At 40.3% G+C, this 13666-nt stretch overlaps 1 protein-coding gene across 1 annotated transcript in view; it reads left to right on the top strand.

Annotated features, from left to right (window-relative positions):
- DOP1B (DOP1 leucine zipper like protein B) overlaps positions 1 to 13666 on the top strand; it is a 57048-nt gene that overhangs the window by 25622 nt on the left and 17760 nt on the right. Inside the window, exons 15-24 of the mRNA XM_033146995.1 lie at positions 1320 to 1472; positions 2666 to 2766; positions 3324 to 3514; positions 3986 to 5603; positions 6318 to 6429; positions 7270 to 7455; positions 9555 to 9680; positions 9987 to 10121; positions 10774 to 10829; positions 13475 to 13579. Coding sequence (XP_033002886.1) covers positions 1320 to 1472; positions 2666 to 2766; positions 3324 to 3514; positions 3986 to 5603; positions 6318 to 6429; positions 7270 to 7455; positions 9555 to 9680; positions 9987 to 10121; positions 10774 to 10829; positions 13475 to 13579 — 2783 coding nt within the window. The remainder of the gene's footprint in view (positions 1 to 1319; positions 1473 to 2665; positions 2767 to 3323; positions 3515 to 3985; positions 5604 to 6317; positions 6430 to 7269; positions 7456 to 9554; positions 9681 to 9986; positions 10122 to 10773; positions 10830 to 13474; positions 13580 to 13666) is intronic.

Genomic DNA, 13666 nt, shown 5'->3' on the forward strand with positions numbered 1-13666 from the left:
GCCGCGATATACGGTACTTGTTTCTATCTAGCACTTGCACCTCTTAAACAAAACGGCAACTGTGACCCTGGAAGAGCAGCCATAATAGTGTTATGGGGTGAGGAAGGGAAGGGGAAAGACATCAATTTGCAGAAATAGCATGGGATAATATTCACTAGAGGTACAAAAACCAAACTATCCAGGATGAAGGTAGCTTAGCATTCCATTCCCCAGTGCTGATGGCCAAACCATTGCAACTGGCCAAGAAAGTAAATAGACACGTCCTGCTGAAGTACAAATCATTGCCCATTTCCTTGCCGTGTTAACTTTGAAAAGCACTTACAAATAATCCTTAGTAACGATTCTGTATTAAACTTTGCTTCACAGTCGCATAGACTGGTAAAATACAAAACAAGAATTATATTAATGTATACGCATATCCCGTGGGGGCTTCGCTTTAGCAGAAAATGATTCTGCTCGTACAAGTTGGGGCACCTAAATTCTGTAATTCTTCCTTACCTACTACATTGGGACAGGGAGTTTATGTGTGATGAGGGTGCACTGACTTGCTTTCTACTACAACAAAGTGAACTTTGGAAAGAAAGAAATTGCAACATTTTAAGGAAATTATTATATCTTAACTGCCCTTCAAAACAAATGTGCTTTCCAGTGGTATTCATCACTTAGATTATTCTGCTATATAGGGATGTGGGTGGTGCTGTGTATGTTTTAAAGCAGGGACGTCCCACTTCAAGAGACTGCGATCTACTCACACAATTAAAAACTGGCAGTGATCTACCCGTTTTGGGGGGGTTCAGGTCAAAATTGTTGAGCTTTTTCTGGGGAGGAACTCCCCTTTTGGGGGGGGTTCTGGTAAAAGTTACTGAGCTTTATTTGGGAAGAAAATATCTGTTTATTTAGGGGGCATCAAGGCAAAGGAATAATTAAATAAAAGGCTCACCAACAGAACGCTAATGAAAAGTCATCCTCACAGTGAGTGAGGGGGCTGGGCAAATGAAAGGGAGCCATCGATCGACTGCGATTTACCGAAACCTCCTGGGGATCAACCAGTCGATCGTGATCGACCTGTTGGACATCCCTGTTTTAAAGAGTGTTAACACCTAGTTACCGTTAAATCCGTTTTTGCCCTGTCTATAAAATGGCATAGTTTGACTCAAGGTTTACTGTTTTCCATGTTCACATTATCTTTTGATTGCATTAATAAACATGGTGCTGTATGATGGTGTGCGGTATAGAAAACTGTGAACTATTTTCAGTAATACAGATTTCTTTAAACCTACCTGAAATTCTGGTGTTTTCTTTTTTTAATTTCACTACAGAGAGTTGCTCAAGTGCTTTGGAATCAGCTAAACAAAGAGACGAGAGAGCATCACAACACTTGTGTAGAGCTGTTCTACCGTCTTCATTGCCTAGCTCCATCTGCTAATATCTGTGAAGACATTATCTGCCATGCATTGCTGGATTATGATAAAGTAAGGTTTATTGAAGGTTGTATAGCCTAACACAGCGCCCTAGTTTTGTGGGGCGGGGGTGGCACATCACAATCACTCCTAGAACAGATTTTGGGGGAGCATGTATATAAGAGGGAGAAAGTTCCTTTGCCCAAAGAAAAATCCTTGCTTGATAGGGTGCACTGGTTAGATACCACCCTATGTTTTTGGAATATCAGTGAAATATATTTTATGTTAAACTGCAGTTGTTTTGAAATCTGTGATTAACATTCCTTTCTGCTAAGACTTTTAAAGGGCTCCATTAGACCCCAGATTGATACTGTTTAAAAATAAATAAAAAGGTGTGTGAAGATTAAGGAAGATCAGTTGTGTGTGTGGTTAACATATGCCTTGCATGCTAAAGGTCACAGGTTCAATCCATGGCATGTCCTGTCTGCAAAACAAAACGTGTCTTGAGTAATGGAGCATTGACAAACCAACTGGAAACTCCTGAAGAGCTGCTTCCAACCAGAGTAGGCAGTCCTAAACTGAATCAGCCATTGGCTTCATGTAGTTTCAGACAGTTCTTTGGCTGCTGCCCTGTTAGATGTGGCTCTTCTGTCCAGTAGCCAGATGCTGTCTCAGCTCCACTCTTGGACTAGTCTCCTATCCCTCTTGAGTAAATATTGGTCGAAATCTTCCTACTTACACTTGCATAGGCTACCTGTAACCCTGGGTTGGCAAGCACTTTGGGTAGCTCATTATAGCAAGGACTGAGAAGCCTTTCCTGAAGCCACAGTTTATATTTTATCCCTTCTTCTGGGTTTTGAGGAGTAGATGTAATTAACTGGATAATGAAGAGCAGATTTAATTAACCAGCCCACTTGCTAACAATACACTGATTTTCTTCACCTTTGGAAGCATAAGTAACCACATGTTCACTGAAAGCTTTCCATCTAGGGTTCATATTTCTCAAACTAAAAGGAAATAGAGCTCAACTTTTAGAAGAATATAATGATTCATTTCACTTTGACTACTGCCATTTTCAAAGAGATCTCAAACATTTTTTCTTGTCTTGAGGGGCAAGTGCACATTCATCAAAGTATTCTTGTCTTTCCGTAATTATCACTAATATATGAAGGCTGCAATTTTAAATCTATGTAGTTGAATATATCAAACTAACTCATAAACATTCTTTTTGTTCTGATTTTGCTTTGGGTTTCTTTCCTTCTAAGGGGACAAGGCTGGAGGCATTGTTCCGGTTCTCTGTCATGTGGCATTTGACCAGAGAAATCCAAGGCAACAGAGTCACTTCCCACAATCGCTCTTTTGATAGGTATTGCTATTACTTTTATGTCTATTTTGATGGTGTAGGTTTAAATTAAATTTACTTTTGGTCATTGAACTGAAAAGACTACAGTTTCATATGTACCCAAAATATACCTAAGCCAAAAATATTGTTGTTTTTCGATGGGCATCTTTAACATTGTGCTTAGCTTGTTTTCCTATAGCTCTATACAGAAACCTCCCACATTTGCACACTTAAGCTTGCTTTCAACCCATTATTGCTGGCCAGCCATAGCTTCTTCCCTACCTGGTGTGAACATCCATGTGTGTGTGTGTGTGTGTGTGTGTACACATACACACACAAACAACATTCACCTGTTTCTCCAATTCAAAGATTCTTGTGTTCTCAACACCACCATAGAGGTTTCATTTTCTACTGCTGGTCCTTAACAAACAAATCGAAGAAGGCAGAGAACGTTACTGTTGCTGGAAAAGCTATTTTAAAAATGTGTGTCCCTTTTTGTAAACTAGTCTTCCAACTCAACATTTTAACATAATTCTAGCCTTGTCACCTTGAACAAATATTACTGTAATTTCTCCATCCAGGTCTCTGTTCGTTGTATTGGACAGTCTTAATAATTCGGATGGAGCTATTGGTGCTGCCGCACAGGGTTGGTTGATACGAGCGCTGTCACTTAATGATGTTGCACGAATTCTGGAACCCATCCTTCTGCTTCTGCTTCATCCCAGGACACAGCGTACCTCTATTCACTGTGTCAAGCAGAAAAATTCAGCAGGTAAGATTTCACTTAAGAAGATTCCTTCTCCTTCATGTGAAAGGTCTACCTACTCCAGCATTTGGTCTCCCAATAGATGCCCCTGGAGAGCCTTCAAACCATGCATGAAAACACACACACACACACACACACACACACGGCAATGCTTTATTTAACCCTGGAGGTTTCTTTAGCCATCAAGGCTAGCAGGAAGTGATAAGACTTGGCCTTCCATGAATGCTTCCAATTCCCTTTTCAATGTGGCAGCTATCACCACATTTTTTGGCCATGGATTCCATAAATTACATGTTGTGGGCAGTATATTACTTTTGCATTTCCTGAAACCACTGCTAGTCCTTTTCATGGGCTGACCCAGCCTGTAGTAGTTTGGGAGCAGGAGGGGGGGGGAATATTTGCTGCTGCCTGAAGGCTGCACCTTCACTACTGAATGAGTGGTCACTTTTTTAGAAAGGCAATTGTGCTTTCTTTCAGAAGACATGCATTTCTGGTACAAAAAGAAAAAAGTCCCTTTCCAGAAGTCCTTAGGGCATTCTGAAAGCAGCTCTGAAGAAAGTTTGCCATTGAGCCAGTTTACAACTGTGGACAGGGAAGCCATTTGGGCTGAAGTTGAAAAAGACCCAGAAAAATGCCTGCTTAAAAATGAACTGGCTGTAAGTGAACATTATCGGTGTGCAGAAGCTTCACAAGACGTGGACGAGGAGGATAATAGTGAACACACAGAGTCTGCTGATACCAGCACTGGACCTACGGATAGTGATAATACATCATCCTTTTCTCCTTCTCTGGACCATCAGGATATGAGCAATGATGAGAACTACAGTGGCTCGACAGACGACAAAGAAAGCATGAAGCTCGTTGGTTCTTCTAATGTTTATCCTCCTGAAAGTTCCAAATCCAGCACCATGCTCAATCTGGTACGCGCAGATTCTGAGAAAACTCAAGCATCAGAGTCTCTCTCAAGTGATGAAGAGGTGGATTTGGAGCTTCAAGCCCTTACCACCGCTAGGTTACTAAAACAGCAGAAGGAAAAACAGGAAATAGCCGAGGCTCTGTTTAAGCACATTCTTTTGTACCTGCAGCCGTATGATTCCAAAAGGGTCCTATATGCTTTTTCTGTACTTGAGGCAGTACTCAAAACAAACCCTAGGGAGTTTATTGAAGCTGTAGCCAGCACTAGCATGGATACTAGCTCCACAGCTCATCTGAATCTCATCTACAATCTTTTAGCCCGCCACCAGGAAGCTCTGGTGGGACAAAGCTTCTACGGAAAGCTTCAGACTCAGTCACCAACTGTGTGTCCCCATTCACTGTTAATAGAGTTGCTGACATACCTGTGTCTGAGTTTCCTGCGCTCTTACTACCCTTGTTACTTAAAAGTGACTCACAAAGATGTGCTTGGCAATAGGGATGTCCAGGTCAAAAGTGTTGAAGTCTTGATAAGAATGATGACGCAGTTGGCTACAATGGCCAAATCATCAGAGAGCAGGAACACAGAATTTATACGCAACTTGCTTGGCAGATGCAAAGTTCAAGAATTTGTCCTCCTTTCTCTATCCGCTTCTATGTATGTAAGTCAGAAGTGCTACAGACATACGATGGTCAATAAGACTAATGGGTTAAGTGAAGAGTGCATCCTTGAGGAAAGCCTAATCAACTTTGGTCCTGATCAGATTTGGAGCGAGCACCCATTGCAGATTGAGCTGCTTAAACTTCTGCAAGTGTTGATAGTCTTGGAGCATCACCTTGGACAGACTCAGGAGGAGGTGGAAAATCAACCAGGCCTATCTAAGGAATGGCAAAAGTCACTTAACTTCCAGGAGGCCATTAGTGCAATGCAGTATGTGCATCCACACCCTATAACCTCGCAGGGATTATTTGTGTCTGCCGTAGTCCGAGGCTTGCAGCCAGAGTATGGCTATGGCATGCATCCAGCTTGGGTGGGTTTGGTTGCATATTCCTTGCCATTCTTTGGGAGATCTTTAGGTTGGACAGTGGCACCGTTTATTGTACAGATATGCAAGAACCTGGACGAACTTGTCAGACAGTATGAATATGAAACTCTGAAAGGGTCACCAAAGTCATCTGTAAGGTAAGAAAATGTTGTTCATAAAATTTAGCTTTTTCATGTTTAGCTAATTTAGCCATTGGTCAGCATGGCTCATTTACTATTTGTAAGTTTCCTTAAATTATTTGTTTGGTTTCTTTGGGAGTGGAAGGATGTAGGAACATCATTTATATCAGGTCCGACTCTTGACTTTCTAGCCCAGTATTATCTACTCTGACTCGCAGCAGCTCTCAGGTCTCTGGAAAGAGACCTTTCCCAGCCCCAGCTATCTGACCCTTTTAATTGGAGGCATCTGGGGTTGAATTGGGCAGCTGATCTTCTGCATGCAACACATGCCTTCATAGCTCAGTGGCATTGCAAGACTTGTTTCAGCTTCTCAGTTCCACCAGTAGGGGAAATATCCTACTCAATTCTTGTGGTGTCTCAATCAGAACAGGCTTTTTCCTGCCACATTTTCATCATCTTGCAAGGTCCGTCTGGTATTCCCCCCATCACCCCACCCCAAAAAACCATTGTTGTTTTCCCCTCCCATCCAGGACAGATAATCTACACACAGCTCTCTTTGCTTTTATGAGTTAACCAGTGGATAGCAAAGCATCAGCAGATAACTGGGTGGGTGGATTAAAAGCATAGCATGCAAAGGAAAGGTTCTAGCTTAATGGAAGTGAATGGGGGCTATCCCCTAATTTCTTTACAAGACTGAAATAACCAATTGAATTGTTAACTTTCTCCCCAAAGCATAAATTCTAAAAGGGAAAACATCACACCAGATTATCCTCTTACCCTTTTGGAAGGACTAACCACTATTGGCCATTTTTGTCTTTTGGATCATCCAAACCAAACCAAAAAGGTAATGACGTTGTTGGTTTTCTTGCTTTCTTTTGCTGTCTAATATATACTTTTGACAGGTGATGTTTCCAATTATTAAAGAATATCCATTAAAACTATGTTGAACTTTAAGGGTGTTAGTGGATTGAAACCACGACAGCCTCATATTAGGAAAAGATGGAATAGTGAAATCTTTCCTTATGTGACCGAAAATGTTCTTCTGTATCAATTTCATGATTTCAAAGATAACTACTTTGAGTTTGTGATTTAAAATGCAGCCATGGGGAACAGCAAGTATTTTAGTTTAAAGTTTGTTTACATAGTCTATGCCTCAATATACTATGAGATGTGAAATGTGGCCAGACCTTCTTTTTTTTTTTAAGAAACCCCATATAGGATTTTCTTTAAAATATCAAGTGAATGTAAACCCAATTTATTAGAGGTGATATTGAAAATCTTTCCAGCCAACACATCTCATTTTCCATTTCATTTTTAAATCTGATTGCAAAGCCAATATGCCTAACCATTTTGAAGGTAGTAATACTGCTGAAACGGATTCTGATTTGGAACCCTTCTTTTGCAAATTATAGGAAGTGGTGGTGTATAGTGCAATTGTTTGTACCCCTATATACGCATAAACAAGGCTAAGCAAAAATTATTGAATGAATTTTAAAATGTGGTAAAACAGGGTCTGATTTATAATGTCATTATTGCAAAGAACACACTTGCTTATTTTTTATATATTATATTGTTTAGGATTTTGAATGTGTAATTTTTTTTCTGCATATCTATACTGTGGGCAATCTCCAGTGTTGGTCATATTTGGATTTAATGGATTATTTATTTATTTTTGTATTCCCAGTCACCGTGGAATGTTGACCCTATAAACCTAAAAAATGCCAGGAATGCCATTTTGGAAGAGTTTCCCCGTATCATTAACACCATGTCTCTCCTTTGGGGTGTCATAAAAAAGGAAGATTCTCAAAAAAGACCAGCTGACTTCCTTGGAACAAAAGGCTCTTCTTCGGTTTACTTTAAGGCAACCAAAGTACGTAAGCTTTATTAAGCCTGGGTGATCTGTGGGCAGGTGCACCACATCTGGATAAATCTTGTCCACATTTTTCTGATAAGAAGTTGCTTAGATTAATAGGCATTTTTGGAAGTGATTGGCAGTGCTTCTGCAGCAGCCATAGAGATAAGGTTCAGGTGCCTACACCATTTTTTTTCTCCCTATGGGTAATAATCGAATATCTCTGTATGTCAGAGAGTCACATCAAATACAGAGGAGGCTTATCCTTAATCTGCATTGCTAGTGTCGACCCAGGATATGGCACTGTGTAGGATCTGTCATCATGGGGGCTTTGCCTTGTAGGGCCCTGCTGCCCCAATGACAGCGCAGGCTATTGACAGGAAGCCACCAGCAAAGCCTGGTGTAAGGTCCCCAAGTGAGGTGGTGGGGGGAGGGTGGACTAGCCATGGATCCACTGGACAGTAGCCAGAGACAGGCCTAATGTAAGCCTCAAACTAGTACCCCCCCACACACATCCCATCCACTCTGGACAATGTGAATGCCAGAGTTTCAGATTTGTACATAAGAAAAGGCTTGCTGGATCACACCAAAAGCCCATCAAATTCAGCATCCTGTTCTTGCAGTCACCAGCCAAGTGCCTATGGAAAGCCAGTAAGCAGCACCCAAATGCAACACCACTCCTACTTGTGCTTCCCAGCAACTGGTAGCCACTGATAGCCTTTTTGATAGCGATAGCTCTCCCACTGTGTTTATTCCCCACAGCTCCCTTGCTGGGAGTTAGAATTCCTCCCTGAGTAAGCAAGCCTTGCTTCAACAAATGTTGTTGTTGTTGTTGTTGTTCAGTCGTTCAGTCGTGTCCGACTCTTCGTGACCCCATGGACCAGAGTACGCCAGGCACGCCTATCCTTCACTGCCTCTCGCAGTTTGGCCAAACTCATGTTAGTAGCTTCAAGAACACTGTCCAACCATCTCATCCTCTGTCGTCCCCTTCTCCTTGTGCCCTCCATCTTTCCCAACATCAGGGTCTTTTCTAGGGATTCTTCTCTTCTCATGAGGTGGCCAAAGTACTGGAGCCTCAACTTCAGGATCTGTCCTTCTAGTGAGTACTCAGGGCTGATTTCTTTGAGAATGGATAGGTTTGATCTTCTTGCAGTCCACGGGACTCTCAAGAGTCTCCTCCAGCACCATAATTCAAAAGCATCAATTCTACGGCGATCAGCCTTCTTTATGGTCCAGCTCTCACTTCCGTACATTACTACTGGGAAAACCATAGCTTTAACTATACGGACTTTTGTCGGCAAGGTGATGTCTTTGCTTTTTAAGATGCTGTCTAGGTTTGTCATTGCTTTTCTCCCAAGAAGCAGGCGTCTTCTGATTTCGTGACTGCTGTCACCATCTGCAGTGATCATGGAACCCAAGAAAGTGAAATCTCTCACTGCCTCCATTTCTTCCCCTTCTATTTGCCAGGAGGTGATGGAACCAGTGGCCATGATCTTAGTTTTTTTGATGTTGAGCTTCAGACCATATTTTGCGCTCTCTTCTTTCACCCTCATTAAAAGGTTCTTCAATTCTTCCTCACTTTCTGCCATCAAGGTAGTATCATCAGCATATCTGAGGTTGTTGATATTTTTTCCGGCAATCTTAATTCCAGTTGGGGATTCATCCAGTCCAGCCTTTCGCATGATGTATTCTGCATATAAGTTAAATAAGCAGGGAGACAATATACAGCCTTGTCGTACTCCTTTCCCAATTTTGAACCAATCAGTTGTTCCATATCCAGTTCTAACTGTAGCTTCTTGTCCCACATAGAGATTTCAACAAATGGCCTTGGTATAAAGCACACGGTTATTGACTGTGTTTTCTCAACAGCAGCTGTAATGTTCATTTTCAGAAGCAACTTCCAGGTGCCACATGGAAAAACTGCTGCATGATGAATTCTTGCTTATAATGAGAAATGAATGCACAATGGGAATTTAGACTCCTTTTTCCCGCAGTATGAGAACAGAAGGTGTTATTTAAAAGTAGTGAGTTGCTTATGACATTTTATCAGGGCAGCTGTCTGTAGGAAAACAAATTCTATCCAAACCCATTCTAGTATTTGTTTTTGTTTTCTATAGACATTGAAGAATAAAATCCTTGACTTCTTGAATCCCCTCACTGGGCAGCTTGGAGTACAACTTATAGCTGCAGTAGCAGCAGTGTGGAGCAGCAAAAAATCTCACAGGCATCAAAACAAAACAAAGGTAAAGAAGAAGGAAGAAATCACAAATGTGGTGTGATAAATAGTTCATTCCCCTGCCCAATGATAAGGGAAAACTTCAAAACATCTAGAGGGCACCAGGTTGGCAAAGACTACTTCAAAGCATTTGCTGGACCCACCCCGCATGCAGTATGCCGGGTTTCTTGTTTTTCCTGTGTCTGAACACCACAGTATCAGCTCCTGTGCATGCTTGTAGAATAGAACCAGATATTTCTGAAAAGGCATGTTACAAATTAATATACAAAGGGTGGTTCTTTATATTTTTTTTTAAAATGTGTTTTTGTTTCAGATTCCTCCCGCAGCTAGTGCATCTCAGCTTATACTTCTTGATCTAGTTTGTGCCCTAAGTACTCTGAAGACAGACACTATATTGCAGCTTGTAAAAGAAGTTGTAAAGAAACCATCCCAAATCAAAGGTGAAGAGGTAAGTGTTGTTTTTACTCTGTCTATAATCTATGTTACTCCCAAATTAGGAAGTTTCAATTGCTCATCAGCCTACTATATTGAGGCTAAAAAATGGTGTATTTGTGGTTGTTGTCCCCCCACTCCATGGAAAGAAAAAGCTGTAGTTCTGAGAGATATCTTCACCTGATAAATTCCATAAATTGATTAGATATTTAATGAAGGAGTTAGTGAGGATAAAATGAGCAGAAAGGTGTGACTCGACCAGGAGCTTTTGGTTTTTACCTCATCACTAAAGGATTGTGATCAGCATACAGACTTGATAAGTATTCAGATTTGGTCAGTCGCATAGTAACTTGAGGGTTATCCAAGACAGTAAACAAGAGGGTATAGTTTTTTTTTAAAAAAACTAGGATAGCAATGCTAATTTGGGATCTCTATTCAAACACCAAGTGTCTTTCAAGGAACTGCAGGTGTCCTTGGTTTTTGTAAGCAACTTGTAGGAAATTTCAAATTACAGGTTTTTTTTTCTACACAACCACTACTTAAGCAAGTTTACTTAGAAGCAAGTAATCACTGAAATAATTTGTAGATGATTTTGTCTGTAATATTTTAAATTTGCGTTATTGTGTTTGCTTTGTAATTGGGTAATAGGGTTTTTTCTTTCTTTCCAGAAATCTTCTCTAGTGGATATCCCAGTGCTCCAGTTCTGCTATGCTTTCATACAAAGGTAAATGAGCTTCTAGGCTGTTAAACATTTCTTTTACTTTTTGAATCCAGTAACTACAAACATTAATGCATTTGCTTTCTGTTCTTCCCTTTTTTTAAAAAAATGCACAGCATGCTTACAGTGGTTTTTTGGTCCTGATGCTGAGGAACTATAGAACTGCTTTGTTCAAATAGCATGAGCTGCAAAAGAGTTAACTAAGGATAGAAAGATAAGGAGTGACACATCTTTGTTTTCATTGTAAAGACTGCTTTCATTTCAGATCATTTCCAGCAATGAGGTCATTGGTTCTTTGTGTCTTGTTTCACCTCTGAATAATGTACTACTCATTTAAATGAATACTTAATTTATGATGGCAGTCTCCAGCTTTTGGATTGTCTATTCTTTTCATCTTCATTGTAACCTGCGCTCCTTCAACTTCGTTATCGTAACTGAGTCGTAAATATTGTTGAGACCAAGAAGAGGAATATTGACACTATTTGGTACCTGGCTGAGAGAGAGGTTGTAAATCTTTCCCCTCCCTTTGTCATCCTAATTGCCCAAACTTAACGGTGTTTACCTCTAAACAGGGAAAATACGCTCTTTTTTAAAAAAAATTAGTAATTCTGTACTGTCCCATATGGTGGGATTTATTAAAATGTTTGGGACATTTCAAAACTTAGGCCATCCAGCCCTCTCTTTTAATAAAGTAAAATAAAAGATTAATTTCTCCTGAAGTACAAAGTTCCCAGTTTTGACAGCAAGGCAGTGTGAACCTTCCAACAATAAAACTGTAAAAGAATGACCCCCTGTGCTCAAGAATTTAAGGAACCATAAAAACTCCTTAAAGTAATAGAACATAAAAGAAGGGAGATTGACTCACTAGAAATTAACAGGACAATGATCAGCATTCTGTTCCCAAAACAACATTTTTACAAATTTGAAGGGATAAAATTTGAAGGCTACTAGTAAACAGATGCAGGAAAAAATCACTCAAAACAAAAATACATTGCCTCTCCCAGAAGGATGGCAATGTAACATTCTCCTCCAAAGAAAGAATCTCAGAATTTGTTGAATTGTACTCCAATATATGCACCTCACAGAACCTTCCCAAACAGGGAATAAAAAATTTCCTGGCAGGATTGCCGGTGGCAACCTTATTAACAGCAGAGGAACAAGAATACATGGACAGCTTTATTACCCCAGAGGAAATAGAGACTGTCCTCAAAGACCTAAAACAACACAAAGCCGCTTACCCAGATGGCTTTACAACAGAATTCAACAAGAAATTCAAAGAAACCCTGATTCCCCACATGACCAGCCTGTTTAATGACATCATAAAGGGGCCCTCATTCCTAAAACCTGGTCCTCCTCCTCCAAAATAGTCTCTACCTCAAAGCCGTTCAAAGACATCCACAAAGTAAAACCATGCCGCCCATGGGATACTGACACAAAACCTTTCCCTAACAATAATGTATCAAACTGAATGTAACTGACCTATATGAAGAACTCGACCTATATGAAGAACTCGACAAATGTACATTTGTTACTCAGAATTTTTTTTTTAATAAAACCCCAAAAAAGAATGCTTAGCCGGCATCTTTTTGCTCCCAGGCCTTGTGGATCACTATTGCTTCCTGAAACCAAACTTTGCTTCACGCCCTTATTGGGTCTTCTCCTTCTGCACAGAGCTCAGAAAATAAGTCCAAAAAGGTCATAATTAACAATGATTTCAGTCCAATCTTGGATGCCTACATGATTGTGTAGAGAGGATTGTAAGATGTCTGGATAGGGGACTTATGCAATTCATGTGATAGATACATTATTGTTGCACAATAAATGCTGGCTAGGAGGACAACACTTTCCTCCTCACTTTAGTTTGGCATTGCTTTATTTTTCTATGTACATGTTAACATATTGCATGAGTGCAACAAACATGTATCACACAGATACAATTTTCAGGCAGCAAAGAACCATTACGTGTTGGCAACAATCTGGTTTACATATTCTGTGCGCAAAACTCATGGTCCTTTTGGTGTGATTCAGTGCCCTTAGGGTCAATAGTGCCCTTATAATAAATAATAATAATAAATTTTTATTTATACCCTGCCCTCCCTGGCCAATTCTGGGTTCAGGGCGGCTAACACCAAATATAAAATACAGTTTTAAAAAAACAACAATTGAGTAAAATATAGCTTAAAATGTAGCCTCGTTTTACTGGTGGCCCATAAATCATTGGCCTTAGGGCCAATGAAACAATTTTTAAAAATTTCTTTCCTAAATCATACTTTTATTATTGATGGATCAGATTTTATGCATTTCAAAACTTGGTTTTTAATAGGGTACCCAACATAGTGTATAGCTGAAGGCAGTGTTACTTTTGCCATTGTAAATGTCCCAGAAATGTATTTGCTTAGGGATTCTTTTATTCCTCCCTTCATCATGAAGGCTCTGAAGTAAGTTAGAGCACTTGTGTATTCACTGCTACCCCAACGAATTTCATAAATTGCCTAACAGCAACAATATGTAGGAATGGTTAATCTTCAAAATGAAACTGAACTAAATAGCCTTTTCTGTAAGCCCCTATCTGATACTTGCTGTGTGCATGGTTTCAGTATTTTTCAGCACTGGAACTGATGGCTTTGTGTGTGTTTTTTGTTTCCCCTCAGACTTCCTGTCATAGCCTTGCAGGAGAACTTCCAGTCATTGTTAGGAGTGTTGAAGGAGTCTGTGCAGCTGAATTTGGCACCACCTGGTTATTTCTTGCTTCTCAGGTATGGCAGCAGCAGTTGTTCTTGCACACTACAATTGTAGCACTAACAGTGTACATGGTACCCTAACTTGGGCTTATTCTTCTGCAG

Source organism: Lacerta agilis, chromosome 4, assembly GCF_009819535.1.
Source record: "Lacerta agilis isolate rLacAgi1 chromosome 4, rLacAgi1.pri, whole genome shotgun sequence".
Lineage (NCBI taxonomy): Eukaryota > Metazoa > Chordata > Lepidosauria > Squamata > Lacertidae > Lacerta > Lacerta agilis.